General features: G+C 40.5%; 2 protein-coding genes across 3 annotated transcripts in view; both read right to left on the bottom strand.

Annotated features, from left to right (window-relative positions):
* The window catches only part of LOC133085748 (cytochrome c oxidase subunit 7C, mitochondrial-like), a 30,117-nt gene extending 28,366 nt beyond the window's left edge, over positions 1–1,751 (bottom strand). The window contains exon 1 of the mRNA XM_061182939.1: positions 1,632–1,751. Within this exon, the coding sequence (XP_061038922.1) occupies positions 1,632–1,751 (120 nt within the window). The remainder of the gene's footprint in view (positions 1–1,631) is intronic.
* The window catches only part of CRTC3 (CREB regulated transcription coactivator 3), a 106,562-nt gene that overhangs the window by 80,743 nt on the left and 695 nt on the right, over positions 1–25,124 (bottom strand). For both annotated transcript variants that reach the window (XM_061179900.1, XM_061179902.1), the window contains exon 2: positions 17,913–18,011. In XM_061179900.1, coding sequence (XP_061035883.1) covers positions 17,913–18,011 — 99 coding nt within the window. The remainder of the gene's footprint in view (positions 1–17,912; positions 18,012–25,124) is intronic.

Genomic DNA, 25,124 nt, shown 5'->3' with positions numbered 1-25,124 from the left:
AGTTATACATATGTGCACATGTATATTTTTTTCATATTCTTTTCCATTATGGTTATTACAAGATACTGAATATAGTTCCCTGTGCTATACAGTAGGACCTTGTTGTTTATCTATTTTATTTATTATTTTTAAAATAAATTTATTTATTTATTTTTTTATTTTTGGCTGCGTTGGGTCTTCGTTGCTGCGCATGGGCTTTCTCTAGTTGCAGCAGCTTCTCTTGTTGCGGGCTCTAGGCACGCGGGCTTCCTTAGTTGTGGCACATGGGCTCAGTAGTTGTGGCTCGCAGGCTCTAGAGCACAGGCTCAGTAGTTGTGGTGCACAGGCTTAGTTGCTCCAAGGCATGTGGGATCTTCCCGAACCAGGGCTCGAACCCGTGTCCCCTGCATTGGCAGGCAGATCCTTAACCACTGCGCCACCAGGGAAGTCCCTATCTATTTTATATATAGTAGTTTGTATTTGCTAATCCCAAACTCCTAATTTATCCTTCCCAACTCCCTCTCCCCTTTGGTAACCATAAGTTTGTTTTCTAAGTCTGTGAGTGTGTTTCTGTTTTGTAAATATGTTCATTTGTGTCATATTTTCGATTCTACATGTAAGTGATATCATATGGTATTTTTCTTTCTCCGTCTGACTTACTTCACTCAGTATGATAATCTCTAGGTCTATCCTAAAATTTTTTATATGAAATTTAATCAGAATACTTTTCTTTTCTTTCTTTCTTTTTTTTTTTTTTTTTTGGCCACACTGCATGGCTCGTAGGATCTTAGTTCCCAGACCAGGGATTGAACCCGGGCCCTCGGCAGTGAAAGCATGGAGTCCTAACCACTGGACTGCCAGGGAATTCCCCCAGAAAACTGTTCTTGTAATCCAAACAAGCACTTTAGCCAAGACACAAAAATCTCACTGACTGATGAAGGAAAGGAAGGAGGGGAAGATCACCTGAAAGCACTGGGTTTTTAGGGGCAGGTGAAGCCTTAACCCAGTGCTGAAATGGGGACTCGGGCACAGCATAAAGAGGGCCAACCGCAGGAGCAGCCACCCACCACGTGGCACCTACTGAGACCTTAAGTGTGGCTAGTGTGAGCGAGAAACTGAATCTCTAATTTTATTTCATCTTAATTAAAGATGTAAATCTGGCTCGTGACTACCATACTGGACAGCACAGGTCTCAGTGGGGTGGGGAGAACGGGAAGAGCAGAGGAAAAATAGAGGTAGAAAGTGATAGATACAAACTTCCTACTTCAAAATTGTTCCTGAGCACTATTTGTGTTAATAACTGATGGTTGTTTCACACTTGACAGTTTCCAAAGCTCCTCTGCATTTTATTCTGCATTCACTAGATGCTCATAACAACTCCATCAAGTGACTGTCATTATCATGACTCACAGATGAGGTTTAGAGAATTTCGTGGTTTGCCTGAGGAGGCTCAGGAGGAGGATGGGCTGCAGGCCCGCCGGTCATTTAACTCCAAGCTGACAAGGTAGCATCCAGGAACCTCAGCTCTTCCTTCAGGAAAAAAGAAGTACAAGATGGACAGATCCCTGTCACCTCATCTTTCTGCCCTGCACAATCTGCGAGGATATTCAGTGAGAATCAGTCTCTCTTGTTTCACTGCATAAGCTTCTCACCTTCTTGGAATTCAGCTCCTCGAAGCTCGGAGTGTTCCCTGTGCTGTGTGGTGGGTGCACAGATCTCCACCCTTCATCCAAACCTGCTTCTGCTGCCCTTTCCCCCTTGTCAGGCCCCATAGCCCACAGTGAGGAGGACAAGGGCCTGGAGGAGCTCTGAGAGATGCACTTCGACTACAGAAATTGGAGGTGTTTGGGATTATCAGGGTGGAACATTTTTTAACTTACTGAGAAATTCTTTGGCCTAGTATATGATCGATTTATACATACAACACATACACACACACACATATATCCTATGAATAGTGAAAACAACCCAAATGTCCAACAATAAGGGAGCAGTTCAATAAATTGTGGTGCATCCATGTGATAGAATATCATAAATCACTAGAAATAATGTTTTTGAAGACCATTTAAACATAAGAAAGTGTTCATGATGTCAAAAAGATACAAAACTATACATGCAGTATGATGTTGATTTTGTTAAAAATATTTACAGTCACAACAAAACTATTGAAAGAAAAGAGCCAAAATGTGAACAGGAATGTTACCTGTTTTCTATAATAAGCATCACTTTTACAATCAGGAAAAAAAATGTTTTTTTAAAACTTGTCTATGAATATCTAAAAAAGGTTATCTTACCTTTTTAGAGAAAAAAATTATAGAGAATAAATTTTTGAGCACAGGGAACTATACTCAATATCTTGTAATAACCTATAAGGGAAGAGAATGTAAAAAAAGAATATATATATATTTATATATGGGTAAATGAATCACTTTGCTGTATACCTGAAAGTAACATAACATTGTAAATCAACTATATTTCAACAAAAATTATAAAAAAGTATTTCAAGGACCAGGGCTTCACTGGCAGAAGGCTGAAGAAACGATATAATATCTGATTTTACATATTTTATATTGAGTAGAAAATAAAAGGGACTTTTATCAAAAAAACATTTTGTATATAGTAATCCTCATTTGCTAATGATATCACTCTATATTTTGAGTACTGACTCAACTGTTATAGTGAATTAAAAATCTACAATTGTGCTGTCACATTCTCCTCATTTTACTAGTTTTTGCTTTTTGCAATTTGTTGCTATGTTATTTTATCATGTACAACTCAAATAATGCTATGACAATTACCAAATACATATACCCAATAGGTTTTTGTGAAAATTAAATAATCTATGTAGTGAGCTTAATGCAGTGTCTGGCACATAGCTCATACTCAACAAATGTTGGCTATTTTTAGCAGTAGTATTTTGAGGCTAATATTGCTACTTGTGTTTTCCATTTGTTTGAATTTAACCAATGTACCTTGCCAATCTTTTTTTTTTTTTTGGCTGCGCCGTGCAGCTTGCGGGATCTTAGTTCCCTGACCAGAGATCGAACCCGCACCCTCAGCAGTGAAAGCGTGGAGTCCTAACCACTGGACCGTCAGGGAATTCCCTGCCAGTCATTTTTTAAACAATCTTATAAAACTTTTAAAGGAAATTCAGCAAAGGAAAGCCATTAAAATTGAACTAGGAGTCAAAGACTTGATTTTTAAGTTCTGCTTCTCCGACATACTTGCTATGCAAACTCTGGGCCTCACTATACCCACTTGTATTGGTGGTGGGTCTCAGAAAAATCACCATTTTGCATCTGGCCAAGTCCTTCTGCTTGCAATAGGGCTTTCTCCCTTTGTTTGTTCCCTAAATTATAAACTCTCAGTTATAAACAAGATGACCCAATTTTTAAAAAATGTAGTAGTCAGAAATGTAAAAAAGTGTGATTAGTTTTTAGTGATATAATTTGAAAGGACTAGGGGGGTTATGTGAAGGCTGTGAAAGGCTACAACTGTACCCAGATAGCACTATACAAAGAGATGCCCTCTGTCCCTCTCTCTGTAGCTGCCTGACAATTAGGCCGCACAGCCAACAGGTGCCCTCGCTGTTACGCAGGCTGCAACGCACTGGAGAACGGCAAGCCCTCCCCTAACCAGAAAAGACAGCCCTAGCCCTCAGAGAAGAAGATAATGCCCACTTCCTCTCTCTGCCTTCAGTGTACACACACCAGGCCCTGCCTAGAAATAGGAGGGCTGTAACCCTAGCCACCCCTGACCGATGACCTGTCCTTTGCTAAGGATTATCAGAAGGTAGCCTGAAAAGCTTACTTTGGTTTACTCATCTGGTAAGTTTGTGTTCTCTGAATAAGGGCCCAATGGGTTAGATGAAAAGAATGTACTTTTAGATCCTCCATTAGCATAGAAAATTGGTCTTTAACCAATATTAATATAGTGCTATGCTTACCAACTAATGTATTAAGGATCAAGTAGAATAAGAGTTGTGAAAACATTTTGTAAACTCCAAAATGATCTATAAACATAAAAGGAAGTGGACTGTGTTTAAATAAATAATTATAAGCAACTTAACTTGAATCAAAAATCTCTGCTTCTGTTCCATGTACATGGATTAGAAAACTCAGTATTAAAACATCAGTTCTCTACTGAGCCTGAGCTCTAGAGCCTGCGAGCCACAACTACTGAGCCCGTGAGCCACAACTACTGAAGCCCTCACGCCTAGAGCCCGTGCTCCACAACAAGAGAAGCCACCGCAGTGAGAAGCCTGCGCACCGCAACGAAGAGTAGCCCCTGCTTGCCGCAACTAGAGAAAGCCCGCGTGCAGCAATGAAGACCCAACACAGCCAAAAATAAATAAATTAAATAAATTTAAAAAAAAAATTAAAACATCAGTTCTCCCCAACCTGATTACAGATTCAGTGAAATCCCACTTAAAATCCCAACACGACTTTTTGTAGAAGTCAATAAGCTGAGTCTAAAAATCTATAGAGGGGACTTCCCTAGTGGTCCAGTGGTAAAGAATCTGCCTTCCAATGCGGGGGACGTAGGTTCGATCCCTGGTCGGGGAACTAAGATCCCACGTGCCGCGGAGCAACTAAGCCTGTGCGCCACAACTACTGAGTTCATGCACCTCAACGAGAGAGCCCGCATGCCACAAACTACAGAGCCCACGCGCCACAACTAGAAAGAGAAAACCCACTCACCACAATGAGAGAAGCCCATGCACTGCAACAAAGAACCCGCGTGCCACAACAAAAAAAAAAAGATTCTGCATGCCTCAATGAAGATCCCGTGTGCCACAACTAAGACCCAAGGCCGCCAAAACATAAAGAAAAAATAAATAAATAAAGCACTGTGATTTAAAAAAAAATAAAAATAAAAATGGTTAAAATGGTAAATTAAAAAAAAAATCTATGGATAAGCAAAGCAACTAAAATAAGCAAAAAACAACTTTGAAAAAGAACAAAGTTGAAGGATTCCTGCTACCTGATTCCAAGCCTTCCTATAAAGGTATAGCAATCACAGCAGTGTGATATTAGCAAAATGACAGGCATAGAGACCAATGGAACAGAAGACAGAGTCCAGAAATAGACTCACACATATATGGTCAATTGATTTTCAACAAAGGTGCCATGGCAGTTCAATAGGGAAAGGAAAGTCTTCTCAACAAATGATGCTGGAACAATTCAACACCCATATGCAAAAAGAGTGGTCCTCCAAACCATACTTTGCACCACATTAAAAAAAATTAACTTGAAATTACCAAAGCATAAAACCTAAAACTATAAAACTTCTAGAAGAAAACAAAGGAAAAAAAATCTTTGTGACCTTGAGTTAAGCAAAGAATTCTTAGATAAAACATAAAAGACACAAATCATAAAAGAACAAATTTGATAAATTGGACCTCATCAAAATTTAAAACTTCTGCTCTTCAAAACTTTAAGAAGGGCTTCCCTGGTGGTGCAGTGGTTAGGAATCCGCCTGTCAATGCAGGAGACACAGGTTTGAGCCCTGGTCCAGGATGATCCCACATGCCGCAGAGCAACTGAGCCCGTGTGCCACAACTACTGAGCCTGCACTCTAGAGCCCGTGAGCCACAACTACTGAGCCCGTATGCCACAACTACTGAGGTCCGCGCACCTAGAGCCTGTGCTCCGCAACAAGAGAAGCCACCGCAATGAAAAGCACGCGCACCGCAGCAAAGAGTAGCCCCTGCTTGCCGCAACTAGAGAAAGCCCATGCACAGCGAGGACCCAACACACCCAAAAATAAAAAACAAATAAATAAATTTTAAAAAAAAAAGAAAAAACCAGCAATTATAAAAAAAAAAAAAAAACTTTAAGAAAATTAAAAGATAAGCCACAGACTGGGATAAAATATTTGCAAAATACATATCTGATGAAGAAATGGTATCCAAAATATATAAAGAACTCTCACAACTCAATAATAAAAAAATGAACAACTCCATTTAAAAACTGGGCAAAAGATTTAAACAGACATTTCTCCAAAGAAGAGATAAGAATGGCAAATAAGCATACACAAAGATGCTCAACATCATAAGTCATTAGGAAAATGCAAATTAAAACCACAAGATACCACTACACATGCACTAGAACGATCAACTTTTAAAAACTGATAAACGGGGGCTTCCCTGGTGGTGCAGTGGTTAAGAATCTGCCTGCCAATGCAGGGGACATGGGTTCGAGCCCTGATCCAGGAAGATCCCACATGCTGCGGAGCAACTAAGTCCATGCGCCACAACTACTGAGCCTGCGCTCTAGAGCCCACGAGCTACAACTACTGCAGCCCACATGCCACAACTACTGAAGCCCGTGCACCTAGAGCCCGTGCTCCACAACAAGAGAAGCCACTGCAATGAGAAGCCCGCGCACCGCAACGAAGAGTAGCCCCCGCTCACCACAACTAGAGAAAGCCCGCGCACAGCAATGAAGACCCAATGCAGCCAAAAATAAATAAAAATAAAATAAATTAAAAAATAATAATAATTAAAAAAAAAATAAATAAAACTGATACACCACCACCTCACACCCATTAGGATGACTACTATAAAAAACAACAACGAAAAACAAACAAAAACAGAAAATAATAATAACAATGTGGAGAAATGGGAACCTTTGTACACTGTTGGTAGGAGTGTAAAATGGTACAGCCACTGTGGAAAACAGTATGGGGGTTCCTCAAGCCATTAAAAATAGAATTACCATATGATCCAGCAATCCCACTTCCGGGTATGTATCAACAAGAATTGAAAGCAGGATCTCAAAGAGATATTTTCACACCCGTGTTCATAGCAGCATCATTCACAATAGCCAAGATGTGGAAGCAACCCAGGTGTCCATCAATGGATGAATGGATAAACAAAATGTGGCATATATATATATACAATGAAGTATTATTCGGCCTTAAACAGGAAGGAAATCCTGTCACATGCTACAATATGGATGAGCCTTGAGGGCATTATGCTAAATGAAATAAGCCAGTCACAAAAAGATAGGTATTGTGTGACTCCATTTATATAATGTACCTAGAGTAGTCAAATTTATAGAGACAGAAATTGGAATAGTGGTTGCCAGGGGCTGGGGAATGAGGCAGTAGGGAGTTGTTGTTTAATGGGTATGGAGTTTTAGTTTTATAAGATGAAAAAGTTCAGGAGACTGGTTGCACAACAACGTGAATATACTTAACACTACTGAACTATACACTTAAAAATGGTTAAGATGGGAGGGAGGAACCAAGATGGCGGAGTAGAAGGACGAGCTCTCACTCCCTCTTGCAAGAACACCAGAATCACAACTAGCTGCTGGACAATCATCAACAGGAAGACACTGGAACTCACCAAAAAAGATACCCCACATCCAAAGACAAAGGAGAAGCCACAGTGAGACGGCAGAAGGGGCGCAATCACAGTAAAATCAAATCCCATAACTGCTGGGTGGGTGACTCACAGACTGGAGAACACTTATACCACAGAAGTCCACCCACTGGAGTGAAGGTTCTGAGCCCCACGTCAGGCTTCCCAATCTGGGGGTCCAGCAACGGGAGGAGGAATTCCTAGAGAATCAGACTTTGAAGCCTAGTGGGAATTGATTGCAGGATTTCGACAGGACTGGGGGAAACAGAGACTCCACTCTTGGAGGGCACACACAAAGTAGTGTGCGCATCAGGACCCAGGGGAAGGAGCAGTGACCCCAGGGGAGACTGAACCAGACCTACCTGTTAGTGTTGGAGGGTCTCCTGCAGAGGCGGGGGCGGGCTGTGGCTCACTGTGGGGACAAGGACACTGACAGCAGAAGTTCTGGGAAGTACTCCTTGGCATGAGCTCTCCCAGAGTCTGTCATTAGCCCCAGCAAAGAGCCCAGGTAGGCTCCAGTGTTGGGTTGCCTCAGGCAAAACAACCAACAGGGAGGAAACCCAGCCCCACCCATCAACAGTCAAGTGGATTAAAGTTTTACTGAGCTCTGCCCACCAGAGCAACAGTCAGCTCTACCCACCACCAGTCCCTCCGATCAAGCCTCTTAGATAGCCTCATCCACCAGAGGGCAGAGACCAGAAGCAAAAAGAACTACAATCCTGCAGCCTGTGGAACAAAAACCACATTCACAGAAAGATAGACAAGATGAAAAGGCAGAGGGCTATGTACCAGATGAAGGAACAAGATAAAACCCCAGAAAAACAACTAAATGAAGTGGAGATAGGCAACCTTGCAGAAAAAGAATTCAGAATAATGATAGTGAAGATGATCCAGGACCTCGGAAAAACAATGGAGGCAAAGATCGAGAAGATGCAAGAAATGTTTAACAAAGACCTAGAAGAATTAAACAAAGAACAAACAAACAGAGGTGAACAATACAATAACTGAAATGAAAATTACACTAGAAGGAATCAATAGCAGAATAACTGAGGCAGAAGAACGGATAAGTGACCTGGAAGACAGAATGGTGGAATTCACTGCTGTGGAACAGAATAAAGAAAAAAGAATGAAAAGAAATGAAGACAGCCTAAGAGACCTCTGGGACAACATTAAACGCAACAACATTCACATTATAGGGGTCCCAGAAGGAGAAGAGACAGAGAAAGGACCAGAGAAAATATTTGAAGAGATTATAGTCGAAAACTTCCCTAACATGGGAAAGGAAATAGCCACCTAAGTCCAGGAAGCACAGAGAGTCCCATACAGGATAAACCCAAGGAGAAACACGCCGAGACACATAGTAATCAAACTGGCAAAAATTAAAGACAAAGAAAAATTATTGAAAGCAGCAAGGGAAAAACGACAAATAACATACAAGAGAACTCCCATAAAGTTAACAGCTGATTTCTCAGCAGAAACTCTACAAGCCAGAAGGGAGTGGCATGATATACTTAAAGTGATAAAAGGGAAGAACGTACAACCAAGATTACTCTACCCGGCAAGGATCTCATTCAGATTCAATGGAGAAATCAAAAGCTTTACAGACAAGCAAAAGCTAAGAGAATTCAGCACCACCAAACCAGCTCTACAACAAATGCTAAAGGAACTTCTCTAAGTGGGAAACACAAGAGAAGAAAAGGATCTACAAAAACAAACCCAAAACAATTAAGGAAATGGTCATAGGAACATACATATTGATAATTACCTTAAACGTGAATGGATTAAATGCTCCAACCAAAAGACACAGGCTTGCTGAATGGATACAAAAACAAGACCCATCTATATGCTGTCTACAAGAGACCCACTTCAGACCTAGGGACACATACAGACTGAAAGTGAGGGGATGGAAAAAGGTATTCCATGCAAATGGAAATCAAAAGAAAGCTGGAGTAGCAATACTCATATCAGATAAAATAGACTTTAAAATAGAGAATGTTACAAGAGACAAGGAAAGACACTACATAATGATCAAGGGATCAATCCAAGAAGAAGATGTAACAATTATAAATATATATGCACCCAACATAGGAGCACCTCAATACCTAAGGCAACTGCTAACAGCTATAAAAGAGGAAATCGACAGCAACACAATAATAGTGGGGGACTTTAGCATCTCACTTACACCAATGGGCAAATCATCCAAACAGAAAATTAATAAGGAAACACAAGCTTTAAATGACACAACAGACCAGATAGATTTAATTGATATTTATAGGACATTCCATCCAAAAACAGCAGATTACACTTTCTTCTCAAGTGCGCATGGAACACTCTCCAGGATACATCACATCTTGGGTCACAAATCAAGCCTCAGTAAATTTAAGAAAATTGAAATTATATCAAGCATTTTTTCTGGCCACAACGCTATGAGATTAGAAATCAATTACAGGGAAAACAATGTAAAAAACACAAACACATGGAGGCGAAACAATACGTTACTAAATAACCAAGAGATCACTGAAGAAATCAAAGAGGAAATCAAAAAATACCTAGAGACAAATGACAATGAAAACACGATGATCCAAAACCTATGGGATGCAGCAAAAGCAGTTCTAAGAGGGAAGTTTATAGCTATGCAAGCCTACCTCAAGAAACAAGAAAAATCTCAAGTAAACAATCTAACCTTACACCTAAAGGAACTAGAGAAAGAAGAACAAACAAAACACAAAGTTAGCAGAAGGAAAGAAATCATAAAGATCAGAGCAGAAATAAATGAAATAGAAACAAAGAAAACAATAGCAAAGATCAATAAAACTAAAAGCTGGTTCTTTGAGAAGATAAACAAAATTGATAAACCATTAGCCAGATTCATCAAGAAAAAGAGGGAGAGGACTCAAATCAATAAAATTAGAAATGAAAAAGGAGACGTTACAACAGACACCGTAGAAATACAAAGCATCCTAAGAGACTACTACAAGCAACTCTATGCCAATAAAATGGACAACCTGGAAGAAATGGACAAATTCTTAGAAAGGTATAACCTTCCAAGACTGAACCAGGAAGAAAGAGAAAATATGAACAGACCAATCACAAGTAATGAAATTGAAACTGTGATTAAAAATCTTCCAACAAACAAAAGTCCAGGACCAGATGGCTTCACAGGTGAATTCTATCAAACATTTAGAGAAGAGCTAACACCCATCCTTCTCAAACTCTTCCAAAAAATTGCAGAGGAAGGAACACTCCCAAACTCATTCTATGAGGCCACCATCACCCTGATACCAAAACCAGACAAAGATACTACAAACAAAGAAAATTACAGACCAATATCACTGATGAATATAGATGCAAAAATCCTCAACAAAATACTAGCAAACAGAATCCAGCAACACATTAAAAGGATCATACACCATGATCAAGTGGGATTTATCCCAGGGATGCAAGGATTCTTCACTATACGCAAATCAATCAACGTGATACACCATATTAACAAATTGAAGAATAAAAACCATAAGATCATCTCAATAGATGCAGAAAAAGCTTTTGACAAAATTCAACACCCATTTATGATAAAAGCTCTCCAGAAAGTGGGCATAGAGGGAACATACCTCAACATAATAAAGGCCATATACGACAAACCCACAGCAAACATCATTCTCAATGGTGAAAAACTGAAAGCATTTCCTCTAAGATCAGGAACGAGACAAGGATGTCCACTCTCACCACTATTATTCAACATAGTTTTGGAAGTCCTAGCCATGGCAATCACAGAAGAAAAAGAAATAAAAGGAATACAAATTGGAAAAGAAGAAGTCAAACTGTCACTGTTTGCAGATAACATGATACTATACATAGAGAATCCTAAAAATGCCACCAGAAATTTGGTAAAGTTGCAGGATACAAAATTAATGCACAGAAATCTCTTGCATTCCTATACACTAATGATGAAAAATCTGAAAGAGAAATTATGGAAACACTCCCATTTACCATTGCAACAAAAAGAATAAAATACCTAGGAATAAACTACCTAGGGAAACAAAAGACCTATATGCAGAAAACTATAAGACACTGATGAAAGAAATTAAAGATGATACCAACAGATGGAGAGATATACCATGTTCTTGGATTGGAAGAATCAATATTGTGAAAATGACTATACTACCCAAAGCAATCTACAGATTCAATGCAATTCCTATCAAATTACCAATGGCATTTTTTACAGAACTAGAACAAATCATCTTAAAATTTGTATGGAGACACAAAAGACCCCGAATAGCCAAAGCAGTCTTGAGGGAAAAAAACGGAGCTGGAGGAATCAGACTCCCTGACTTCAGACTATACCAGAAAGCTACAGTAATCAAGACAATATGGTACTGGCAGAAAAACAGAAACATAGATCAATGGAACAAGATAGAAAGCCCAGAGATAAACCCACGCACCTATGGTCAACTAATCTATGACAAAGGAGGCAAAGATATACAATGGAGAAAAGACAGCCTCTTCAATAAGTGGTGCTGGGAAAACTGGACAGCTACATGTAAAAGAATGAAATTAGAACACTCCCTAACACCATACACAAAAATAAACTCAAAATGGATTAGAGACCTAAATGTAAGACCGGACACTATAAAACTCTTAGAGGAAAACATAGGAAGAACACTCTTTGACATAAATCACAGCAAGATCTTTTTTGACTCACCTCCTAGAGTAAAGGAAATAAAAACAAAAGTAAACAAATGGGACCTAATGAAACTTAAAAGCTTTTGCAAAGCAAAGGAAACCATAAACAAGACGAAAAGACAACCCTCAGAATGGGAGAAAATATTAACAAACGAATCAACAGACAAAGGATTAATCTCCAAAATATATAAACAGCTCATGCAGCTCAATATTAAAGAAACAAACAACCCAATCCAAAAATGGGCAGAAGACCTAAATAGACATTTCTCCAAAGAAGACATACAGATGGCCAAGAAGCACATGAAAAGCTGCTCAACATCACTATTTATTTGAGAAATGCAAATCAAAACTACAATGCGGTATCACCTCACACCAGTTAGAATGGGCATCATCAGAAAATCTACAAACAACAAATGCTGGAGAGGGTGTGGAGAAAAGGGAACCCTCTTGCACTGTTGGTGGAAATGTAAATTGATACAGCCACTATGGAGAACAGTATGGAGGTTCCTTAAAAAACTAAAAATAGAATTACCATATGATCCAGCAATCCCACTACTGGGCATATACCCAGAGAAAACCATAATTCAAAAAGACACATGCACCCCAATGTTCATTGCAGCACTGTTTACAATAGCCAGGTCATGGAAGCGACCTAAATGCCCATCGACAGACGAATGGATAAAGAAGATGTGGTACATATATACAGTGGAATATTACTCAGCCATAAAAAGGAATGAAATTGAGTCATTTGTTGAGACGTGGCTGGATCTAGAGACTGTCATACGGAGTGAAGTAAGTCAGAAAGAGAAAAACAAATATCGTATATTAACACACGTATGTGGAACCTAGAAAAATGGTACAGATGAACCAGTTTGCAGGGCAGAAGTTGAGACAGAGATGTAGAGAACAAACGTAGGGACACCAAGGGGGGAAAACCGCGGTGGGGTGGGGATGGTGGTGTGCTGAATTGGGCCATTGGGATTGACATGTATACACTGATGTGTATAAAATTGATGACTAATAAGAACCTGCAGTATGAAAAAACAAACAAACAAAAAAAAACAACTAATACTAAACTTTCTTTGGGTTATTTGTATGGAAATACGTTAATATAAATGTTTTAGACATTACATGAAATTTCTAAAAATCTTATATGTTCTGGTATAATGTTATAAGTCATAATTCTAGTTATTACTTTAAAATGTATATCTCAGAAATAACTAAAGTTCCTTGTCAATTGCATTATTATGAACTTTCATCAAATCTTTAACCGTGGTCATTTTTAAGTCTTTTGTCATTTACAGACAGTTCTGGGTGTACTCTGATGCTTTCGCAAAAATGTTCCTATAAAAGGGTTTCATCTTCAAGGAATTCATGGAAAAGACTCTGACTAGTACAGGTTTCTGGTAACTGACTATACTACTGAACTGAATGAATAAGCATTTTCAGAACTCTAATGGAAAACTGATGAATTCATAAAAGTGCTAACAAAAGATCAAGATGAAAAAAAAAATTAATTACATGGGACTTAGTGAACTGATGAGGATGATTATAATATTTGTGACTTTCTGTTTGAATAAAAAAAAAAATCCCACAAGGACTCAGAGGCAAAAAATATACAAATCAATTTTCACTGCAAAGTAAGGGCGTTGTTACAGTGGCAGATTACTGGACTGAATGTCAATATTATGACATAGTATGAGGTGTTTCGTGTTTGGTAATTGCAATCATTGTTGCTTTTGTCATGGTCATCCATTTACAATGCTTGGTGTCAGTTTATTTATCTCTTGTAAAAATAAAATACAGTGTGTGTGTGTGAAAAAAAAAATAAAATAAAAAGTCAAAAAAAAATGGTTAAGATGATAAATTTTATGTTGTGTTTTTTTAACCGCAATTTAAAAAAAAAAAATGAAATACCAAGGGCTGGAGAGAATGCAGCGTCACTGGAACATTGCTGGAATGTGAAATGGTATAGCCACTTTGTAAAACAGTTTGGCAGTCTCTTACAAAGTTAAATATACACTTACATTTGATCCAGCAGTTCCACTACTAGGTGTTTACACAAAAACTGAATGTGAATATCTTTACTCACAATTGCCAAAAGGTGGAAACAATCCAAATGCTCATCAAGTGATGAATGGATAAACAAATTATATAGTACCTCCATACAATGGAATACTACTCAGCAATAAAAAGAGTCAACTACTGATAACTGCAATGTAGTGGGTTGAATCACGTTCCCTCAAAAAGATTTGTTCAAGTCCTAACCCCAAGTACCCATGAATGTGACTTTATTTGGGAAGAGAATCTTTGCAGATGTAAACAAGTTAAGATGAGGTCATACTGGATTAGGGTGGGCCCTAAATCCAATGACTGGTGTCTTTATAAGAGAAGGAAGAGGGAGATTTGGACACAGACAAACAGGGAAGAAGGTCATATGGAATGGAGGCAGAGAGTAGAGTGATGAAGCTACAAGCCAAGGGACACCAAGGACTGGAGGCAACCAAGAGAAGCTAGGAAGAGACGAGGAAGGATTCTTCCCTAGAGTCCCCAGAGAGCACGGCCCTACGGACACCTTGATTTCACAATTCCAGCCTCAGAACCGTGAGAGAATAAATTTCTGCTGTTCAAAATGTAAGCCACCCAGTTTGTGGTACTTTGTTATGGCAGCTCTAGGAAACTCATACATGCCACAACATGGATGAGTCTCAAATGCAATTGCTAAGTGAAAGAAGAACTATACTTCTGATTCTGTTTATAGGACACATTGGAAAAGGCAAAACTACAGATCAGTGGTTCCAGAGGCTGGAGGTAGGGGATGGGAATAGATTACAAAGGGATATTAAGGGAACTTCTGGGGGATGATGAAACTGTTCTGTATCTTGATTGTGGTGGTAATTATACAACGTAACCTGTAAATCTAAAAAAGGTCAATTGTATTGCATATAAATTACACTTCAAAAATGTTTGCTTAAAAAAATTTATGCTTCTGGGATTCCCTTTTTTTCTCAGTTTGACAAGAATCCTGGGAAGGAGCTCCTATTGGCCTAATCAGGGATGATGTGAGGATCAAAATAACAATAATAGTTATAGATTATAAACCATGGAAAAAAATAAGAAATCACAAAACCACATATATAGAAATAAATAAATAAATGTATAAATTGAAAGTTTGATGAGAATCAGGATAAAGTATCTCCTCACAAAATACCTATTAATTACAAAGGAGAAGAGTAACTTCAGAGTGGAGAAGACTGACAGACACCACCTTAACTACGTGATAGAAGTGAACATCATGAAAATGAAAAGTCACCCGCTTAATGGGATACAATAACAGAACCACTTTTGGCTATTCCTGCCAAAGATGCATAATCTGAATCAAATCATGAAGAAACATCAGACAAACCCCAACAGAGGGATATTCTACAAAAGAACTGGCCTGTGATCTTCAGAAGTGGCAAGGTCACAAAAGTCAAAAATAATTTCTTTAATGTCAAAAATAAAAGATTGAAAAATTGTTCTAGACTGAAGGAGAGTAAAGACAATGTATGTGCTCTGAACTGGATCCTTCCGCTGTAGAGGACAGTAATGGGACATCTGGTGAAACCTGAATGGGGTCTCAGGATCAAATGGTAATAATGCATCACTGTTAATTTCCTGATTTTGATGGCTCTATCCAGGTTATGTAGAACAACGGCCTTGCTTGTAGGAAATACACGGTGAAGTATTTTGGGTTGATAGGGCATTAGGTCAGCAACTTATTCTCAAGGGTAAAAATACAGTTATTTTTACTGTACATCCAACTTTTCTATAAGTTTGTGATTGTTTCAAAGTGTAAAAATTACTCAGAGAAAGAATCCTGGGAAGCCCTGGGGCTGTCACTTCATCCCATCCCCCAATACACAAGGAAAAGGACACTATAGCACATTCTATCTTCCTCTAAAGTTGACAGGAAAGTACCACAAAATCGGGATTTCAAACACAGCATATCTTGACAAAGTTCTATTTTCTGAAGCATGAAATCCAGCATAAAGCAGAGATCTACTTTATTTGGATACTGAATGACCCAATGGCCAACATGTAAGACAGTTTGATCTATAGAGGTAGATTTCTAATATAGGCAGTATTATAGTGAGATTCCAAAGTCATTATATTAAAGACAAGATTCCAGTGTACTAAGGTACAAATATGTTCATATAGTACTTTTTCTAATCACATTACATTTAAGAGTTCCTATTAGCACTCCCAGATGGAAGTCTCCATTTAAATAATATTTATGCTGTACGGGACATCATCAAACAAGTGAACCAGATTTCACAACAAAGAAAGAAGATAGTACTTTTAAAATGGAGAGGCGTCCAAATGAATAAACTTCATCTTAAAGTTTACATCTCAAATTTAACACTGAATCTTAAATTGTATAATTAGAATGTCAGGCTCCTAATTTTTCAAAGACTAGGATATCTAAATCTAATTCAGATCTTAAAAACAGTATCATATACCACTGTCTAAATCACCAATTCCACATTGTTTTGAACAAGGCTCTTCATTAATATGAATGATTAAAGCACCCTATGACACTGCACTAATCTAAATGCAATATAGGGACTTCCCTGGTGGCGCACTGGTTAAGAATCTGCCTGCCAGTGTAGGGGACAGGGGTTCGATCCCTGGTTTGGGAAGATCCCACATGCCGCGGAGCAACTAAGCCTGTGCGCCACAACTACTGAGCCTGCGCTCTAGAGCCTGCAAGCCACAACTACTGAGCCCACGCACCACAACTACTGAGCCCACATATTGCAACTACCGAAGCCCATGCGTCTCGAGCCTGTGCTCCACAACAAGAGAAGCTGCTGCAGTGAGAAGCCCACGCACCTCGACGAAGAGTAGCCCCTGCTCACCGCAACTAGAGAAAGCCCGCGTGCAGCAACGAAGACCCAACACAGCCAAAAAAAAAAAAATTAATTAAAAAAAATTTAAAAATAAACGCAATATAGACCACTTATCTGTGCTGTAGATTTGTCCTGTCCAGAATGGTAGGAACTAGCCACATGAAGGTAGTGAAACATGGCTGGTACAAATTAAGATGTGCTTTAAGTGCAAAATACACATCAGATTTCAAAGACTTAATTTAAAAAAAAGAAAAAAAAGAATGTGAAATACCTCATTAATGTTTTTTAATATTGATTCTATGTTGAAACAATAATATTTTGGATAGATTTGGTCAAATAATTATTTAAATTATTTAAATAATATTAAAATTAATTATACTGGTTTCTTTTTCTTTAATGTGGCTACTAGAAATGTTTAAATGACATATGTGGCTCACATTATATTTCCAATGGACAGTGCTGCCTTAGACCATTTGTGAAATAACACTATCTTATGCTGCCGCAACTAGGAAAAAGAATAACAATGGACTTCCCAGAAGAACACTGAACTGTATCTAAGCCCAGTTTATCTTCAAGATCTAATCTTTTTTTTTTTTTAATTAATTTATTTTTGTCTGCGTTGGGTCTTCGTTGCTACACGCGGGCTTTTCTCTAGTTGTGGCGAGCGGGGGCTCCTCTTCGCTGCGGTGCGCGGGCCCCTCATGGCGCTGGCCTCTCTTGCCGCGGAGCACGGGCTCCAGGCGTGCGGGCTTCAGTAGTTGTGGCTCGCAGGCTCTAGAGCGCAGGCTCAGCAGCTGTGGCGCACGGACTCAGCTGCTCCGTGGCATGAGGGATCGTCCCGGACCAGGGCTCAAACCCGTATCCCCTGCACTGGCAGGCGGACTCCCGACCACTGTGCCACCAGGGAAGCCAAGATCTAATCTTTTCAAGGAAAATTTTTGCTTCTCCTTTTACACCCCACTCAGCTCAAAGAAAGTAAGTATCTCAGGTACCTGAAACTCGGAGGCACTGCTCCGCAGCTGGCTCACATTGGGTAAGGATCCTCCATGGTACTGTGTAAGGCGCAGTTGCTGAAGCTTCTGAAATTGAACCTGGGAACAAAGACATTTCAAAGCTGTTGAGAGATGACGGCAAAAATCTGAAAGAAGCATCAAAGTATGGTGTCGTGTAGCGAAATGGTTCAAGAGTGAAAGTCTTGGCTTCGATTTCTTCTCTACTAAAAACCTTTCAGGTTTCCAGTGCTTTCTGGGTTTTGATTAGTCTATTTTTGGAAAGAATTTACCCCTGTGCTAAATGTCCCAGCCATGACAGTGAGGTACTCTTGCACGGTCTTTGAGTGTATGTGTGTGGAGGCACAGCAACAAAAGAATTTCTTAAAAAAAACTAAGCCACTGTCCATGACTCTAACACATTGACTATCTTCCCTTCTCCATGCTCTTTTCCAGTCTCCTTTTACATTTATGCGTAATAACTCCACAGTGGTGATCACAACATAGGTATAATCTTGCATGCTTACATCATAACTCTTTTCTATGATATTACATAAGCATTTTTAATGGCTATATAACATTTCTTCTTCTGAATTATTTCCTTAGAACGCATTGCAAAGAGTGATTGCTAAGTCTCTGGGTTTGGGCCTTTTGATGGCTCTCCATACACACTGCCAAAATGTTTTCCCGGAGGGTATACCAATGTATATATGAGAAAACAGTTTGACCAAAAACTCACTAACACTGGATATTATCATGAATTGGGGAAAAGAAGGAGGCCAACTGAACAGGTATAAAATGGTATCCCACTGTTTTAATATGCTTTTCTTCTGTAAGTTCTTCCTTGCTTCATTTTTCAAAAGGCAGTAAACTGACTACAGTTCTTGTAAACCCCAGAGTGGTCCAATTTGGTCTTTAAGAGTTCTGCTTCTAAAACAATAAATTACCTCTGTGGTTATGTAACCCTTGGCACGTGTAATTCATGTAGAGAAGAAAGGGTAGATAGGAACTCCGAGGCAGATTTTTACCCTTTCATTACTCTCTGTCTTTGTCTAATAATAATAAAAACTACCAGATATGAGCCCCTAAGATGAGCCAGATGCTGTCCTCAGACGCTCTGCCCATTTTATCCCTAACCCTCTCAGCAATCACCAAGGGAGACCACATGATCCTGCTTTTACGAACGTGGAGACCCAGACTCAGGGAAGTTCAGACACCTGCCCAAGGTCACACAGCTAGAGGAGGCTGAGCTATGGCTAACTCAAAACCCACATTCTTATTTCTGCCATGTACCTTTCCTTTGTTCCATTTCTCCCTCAATGATCATACTATTCACAAGCTCAGAGGAAAGTGAAGTTTGGTTGACCAAAAGCATCGCTGCACCTATGAAGTGCTCTGATTTTTTGTTTTTACATTTATTATGAAAATTTTCAAATACGTACAAAATAGAGATGAGTACAATGAAACCCCATCTCTTCATCTTCCAGCTCCAACAATGATCAACTTACATCCAATCTTGATTCATCTTTACCTCCTCCATAACCCACTGCACTCCACTGAAAGAAATCCAGGCATCCTAGCATTCCATATTTCAATATGCATCTCCAAAGATAAGGACTTGTATCTGTTTGGAAGTTTTAAAGGCAGATAAAACCCTTTGGCAGCCTTAACTTCCTTATACCCACAGTACTTGATTTCTCAAACATACTGCACAGTAAAACTCTATTAATCAAAACCCAGATCTGAGAGCCAAATATGAGAAGGAAACCATGATGAGCTTTTCCCATCTATCAGCTAAGTTATAAAGTCTCAGCTTTTGATCTTGACATTCTCAACCAGAAGCATTTGACTCTATCCTTGAAAGTCTCTCGACAAAATTCTCAGCCCCCTTGATCTAAAGCCTTTGATTCCTTCTTGCATCAATCCATCCACTTAGTCACTTACATAAAAACGTTTAACTGTGTGTCAGGTACTGTGCCAGGCGCTAGCTTACTAAGATGAATACGTGCCAAGGTTCCTACCTGCAGGGAGTTCTCACAAAGGCTTCAACTCTTATCCAAAAACCTTGACACTTCAACCAAGCTAAGTTCTAAATCTAGCTAGAGATTTGCCTTCAACTGAGCTTGAGGCCCTCTCACGGTCATCCATATCTGCTGTCCCTACCGAAGTGCCCATTTCTAGAGTCTTCAGAGATGGTCGTGCTACAGTAAAAAGAGCACTGGCTTTGGAATGGGAAGACCTGACTTTGTAACCCGGAGCTCCCACGTGGTTGCGCAGATTATTCTGCTGCCTACTTCACAAAGATGATGGAAGGATTAAAACAGAGAACAGACATGACAGTGGTGTGTAAAGTGTACAGGTCTGGACAACTGCTCAAAATATTATCATTATTGCTGATATCCTCAACTACCTCCTAAACCCTTGAGTAATTCTGACACTTTTCTCCTTTGAAATTTAGAGCCATTGAGCTAGAAAGAACCTTAGAGACTGTCTTCAATACCGTCATGCTTACTGATGAGGAAAATGAGGACCAAAGGATGATTAGCCTGAGGCAGAGGTCATGGACTGGCAGGCGACAGGACATGGTTAGCCTAGAGAGTTCTGTCTGACCCACATGCTACTGACCCACTCAGTGTTTTAAATTTTTAAATTGCAAGAAGCCACAAAAATCTGGATTTCCATCTTCTCTTGATTGAAAGATCTAACGACACTGAACCCATATTCTTCATGGCAACAATGGGTGGAGCTGAGAAGTGCCTGCCCCCTTAGACAGGGCTTGGGTTCTCCAGTTTGCCCGTGTCCTCACTGTACCCTGTTACTCCTCCACTATGGCCCAAGATCAGCTACCATGTACCATCTCATTCCTCGCCCCTCCACTCATTTTCCTGACCTGCCTCACCCAGTACCTTGAGTTAGCAACTTTTAGCCTATAGTCACACACTTTTAGTGGAATTTCCTCCAATGTCTGTATGAAACGAGATCTAAGTCTCACTAATTCCTTTTTGAAAAAGTCTTGTAATAGTCAACACAATCCCAGCAGGCCTTTTCACAGAAATTGATAATTCAAAAATATGTAGATATGTGAATGACCTAGAGTAGCCAAAGCAATTTTTAAGAACAGTAAAGGTGGAAGACTTGAGTTACCTCGTTTCAAGACTGACTATAAAGCTATCATAATCCAGGCAATGTGCTATTGTTCAAAAGAGAGATGAACATATCAACAGAACAGGAGACAGTCTAAAAATAGACCGACGTATACATGGCCAGTTGATTTTTGACAAGTGTCAGAGCAATTCAATGGAGAAGGAAAACTGTTTTCAACAAATGCCGCTGGTACAATTAGATATCCTAATGGGGGAGAAAAAGCAGTTGAGTATATAGACATTCAGTGTGACAACCATAATCAAACCCCAGCTCTGCCTCTTACCAGCCATGCAACCTTACGTCTCAAGTCTGTTTGCTCTCCCACAAAATGAGGATCGCTCCAGATACACAGTCCACAGGGTTACTGTGAGAACTACATGAGATAATGAATGTAAAGTGATCAGCACAGTGGCTGGCAAAGAGATAACGCTCCATATTCAGCCCAAATCTAATCTTTCCAGTCTCCTCTATTCCCCTCTGAGGCCTCACTATGCCATAACATATCTATTGTTTGTTTTAATATAAAAGTAATAGCTTTTCCCAAATATTCCAGCAAAATTAACACTCCAGGTTGATGTGCTATTGATCGTGTGGTTTCTCAACACTACCAGTTGTCCTTCAAAGCCAAACTTCTTGAACAAGTTCCCAACCCTGTCCCACTTCCTCCATTCAAGGCCTCAGTGCCTCACAACCTCCCTTCCACCCAGCACACTGTGGACACGGTGGCTCTCACCAAGGTTACCAACGACCTCCACATGACTGGACCAAAGAACGCGTCCTTATCACATCAGACCAAGTCAGCAGCACGGGGCTCGGCTGGTCCACATCCCCTCCTCTTAACCATAATCCTCCTGGCTCTCCTCCTAGCTCTCTGGTTGCTCTTCAGTCTTCTTTGCTGGCTCCTCCTCCTCTACCTCCCCTCTAAATGGTGGAGCTCCTTGGGCTTCTCCTAGGCCCTTTCCATGTTTCACTCTATGTATAGCATGGGTTACAAACTCAAAAGCCTACGGGTGCCAAGTATGGAAGATAAGTAAGCGAAGAGGCCTAGAATCACTGTGAGGAAACCATAGGAAGTGACAGGGACTGTGGCAAACTGAAGGACACACCCGTGCCCTGTCTAAGGGGGGCAGCGGCTATTCAACTCCAGGCAATCGCTGCCATGCGGAAATGTAGGGTAAGTGTTATTAGATGATCTCTTTTTTCAAAAGAAGACAGAGTCCAGATTTTAATGTAAAATCACAATATTCACTGTTGGCCCTAATTGAAAAAAAAAAAAAAAATCAGAGGGCCAAATTAGAATTTAGGCCACCAATTTCTAAGATCTTTTCTAGAAATTCTTCCTAGGCAGCAGAATCTACTCCTGCTGCTACACACCAAAGATTCCCACTAGCCTAGACTTCTCTACTGAGCTCCAGGACCATATATACAACTATCTGCTGGCCCATCTCTACTTAAATGCCTCACAGGCACCTCAAGCTCAGCCTCTCCTGACACTGAGTCAGCTCCCGCCTTGCTCCTGCCAGTGCTCCCTCTCTTAGCGGAGGATACCCTGACATGGCTCAAGTCCAAAAGCTGGGGATCATCCTGAGTCCTCCCTCTCCTTCACCTCCCTCATCCATTCACCAAGTCTGGTCCTTTCTACTTCCTAAGTATCAGTCTGTTCACCTCTCTGCCTCCCTGTTGCTACCACCCTTGCCAATGCCACCATCACATCTCCTAGACTCCAAAGGATTTCCCTGCTACCTCCTCCTCCGATCTATCCTACATTCTGGAGCTAGAGGCATTCTTTCAAAATGCAAATCTCCCCTGGTTCAACCCCTTCAATGACTTTCCATTGTCCTTAGGATCAAGTCCCAAATCCCCATGAATGCCTCATCTCAAATTACCCTCCTCATCCCCTTGCTGAACCTGTCCCCTGTGCCTAAAACACTCACCCTCCCTCAACACAGGAGCATATACCCTCACATGCCTTCCCCACTCCCACTAACCCTTTACGCCACTAGAAGAGGTGAGGACTCCCTACCATACACTCCCAACTGTTCCCCTTTCATACTATTCATCAAAATGTGTCCTGACTTGTCAAATGAATGTCTTCCCCATTAAACCCTAAAATCTATGACGAGACACTACTATATCCCCAGTGTCCATCCTAACCCCCAGCACACACTAGAGACTCAAAAAGTATTTGCTAGACAAATTAATAAGATCTTTGAAGCAAGGTACCACATCTTCACCTCCCCCCACCCCTACACCCCCCACTGGGGACTCAAGTACCAACAAATTAATGAATGAACAAAGGAACAGTCTCTTACCAGGCATATCTGCCTCCACTTTTTTCCCTCTCCTTATCATTCCAGGTACCACCATTGAACTGATCCTCCTAGCATTCTCTTCTCAAAAATTTTCCATTGCTTCCAGGTAAGGCTGAACCCCTAAAGCTAGAGTGAAAAATTCTCCATAATCTAATCTATCCCACCAACTAAACAAATAGGATTTAACTCCAACTCTGAAGGACTGACTCTGATTATATGGAGAAAGAGTCGAAGCCCAACACAGACTCAGAAAGGAAAGAGTACCTAGATTGATTAGCGATGTCTGTTCCATTTATAAGCATGCCCACCATGGGCTAGTAATGGAAAATCAGTATATCTGCCATCTGGTTATCAATAATGAACTGGATAGATTCTTCTCCATCTGAGATCTTTGGACCCTTGGAGGTTCAGACATACGCTTGGGGATCTACGAGTTCTCTACAAGAAGTGTTTCAGTTTTATAATTTCATTATGAAAGTTACCCTTAAAATTTTAAATAAGCAAACATTACTAGGCAAATTCAGTGTTATCGCTTGCCTTTGTGTTTATGAACACCGTGGAGCCAAGTAGTATTTATTATTTTACTTGCAATTGGTAGAGAGTAGAAAAGAACATAGGCAGAATTAACATGTAAATAATGCCCTGTACAAGGTGAGGGACAAAATGACATCATAATTTTATAGCAATTAGAATAGAGAAAAGTGGTGGCTGAATTGAGTTATCATATGGGGCAGAGTTGATCAGGCTTGCTAAACTCAAGAGAATCTGAGCTATAGGGTTTAGCACTATCTATATATATTTCTTCTCATCATGATAGAAATGTAAGTACAAGAGATATTTCACTTTCTCCTTAACCTCGCTAAAAGAAAACACCATCAAAAATATGATACGGGGGTGGGGGAAAAAATATGATAAATGGCAAGTGACACCTAGCCTCAGGAGTGGGGGATCATGACAGGGTGTGGGGTGAACTGTGGCCAACCAGAGAATACATGCTCCATTTGAGGGGGCAGCCATCACCCAGCTCCAGCCAGTTGGCTGTCACATGGGAAATCAGGATGAGTGTTATCGGGTCTCCCAATTTTAAATGTATATAAATATATTTTTAAAATAGAGAGAAAGAACGAAATTTTGATTGTACACTAAAATCTCCAACTTTGATTTCTATGAAAAATCTCCCAATTCTGGCAACAGACTCCAGAAGTTTTCCCAAGCACCAATGGCCAAAAAATATCGCGTCTGCAGCTCAGCGAGCCAGGGGCCACCAGTTTGCGACTCGGCTCTCAATTCTCCTTCAGGCTGCCCCCAACCCCGCCCCCGCTTCTGTACATCCTCCCCCATCCTCCTGACGGTCCTTCAAGGTCAGCATTCAGGATCCTCAAGGCCTGCCTGCCCCGCTCACGCTGACCCTCCTTCTCTGCAGTTCTGCGCGGACACTCCTGTTGGCTCTCCATCCTCCACTGCCTCCCTCGACAGTTACCTAACCTCGCCGGGTGTTTGTCCCGGCTGGCGCCTTATTCCTCCTGGACCCTCCTCCGTCACCAGCAACGCTGTACACCTTCCCAGTTCTCATGAACCATCGGGGCTGAAGTCAGTAAACCGCACCGATACAGCACCTCCATGGAGGAAGAGTAGCAAAGCCCCACACTCGACATGGAATCACATCTCGATACCCAGACAGACCCCAAACCAGCCCGGGGCCGGCCCTGGATTCACTGGTGCGCGGAGCTCTCCCGAAGGAGCGGGTGGGAGCCTCGGG

The sequence above is a fragment of the Eubalaena glacialis genome, chromosome 2 (assembly GCF_028564815.1).
Source record: "Eubalaena glacialis isolate mEubGla1 chromosome 2, mEubGla1.1.hap2.+ XY, whole genome shotgun sequence".
Classification (NCBI taxonomy): Eukaryota; Metazoa; Chordata; class Mammalia; order Artiodactyla; family Balaenidae; genus Eubalaena; species Eubalaena glacialis.
The sequence above is the reverse complement of the archived record's forward strand: the minus strand, read 5'-3'. Positions and strand labels throughout refer to the sequence as shown.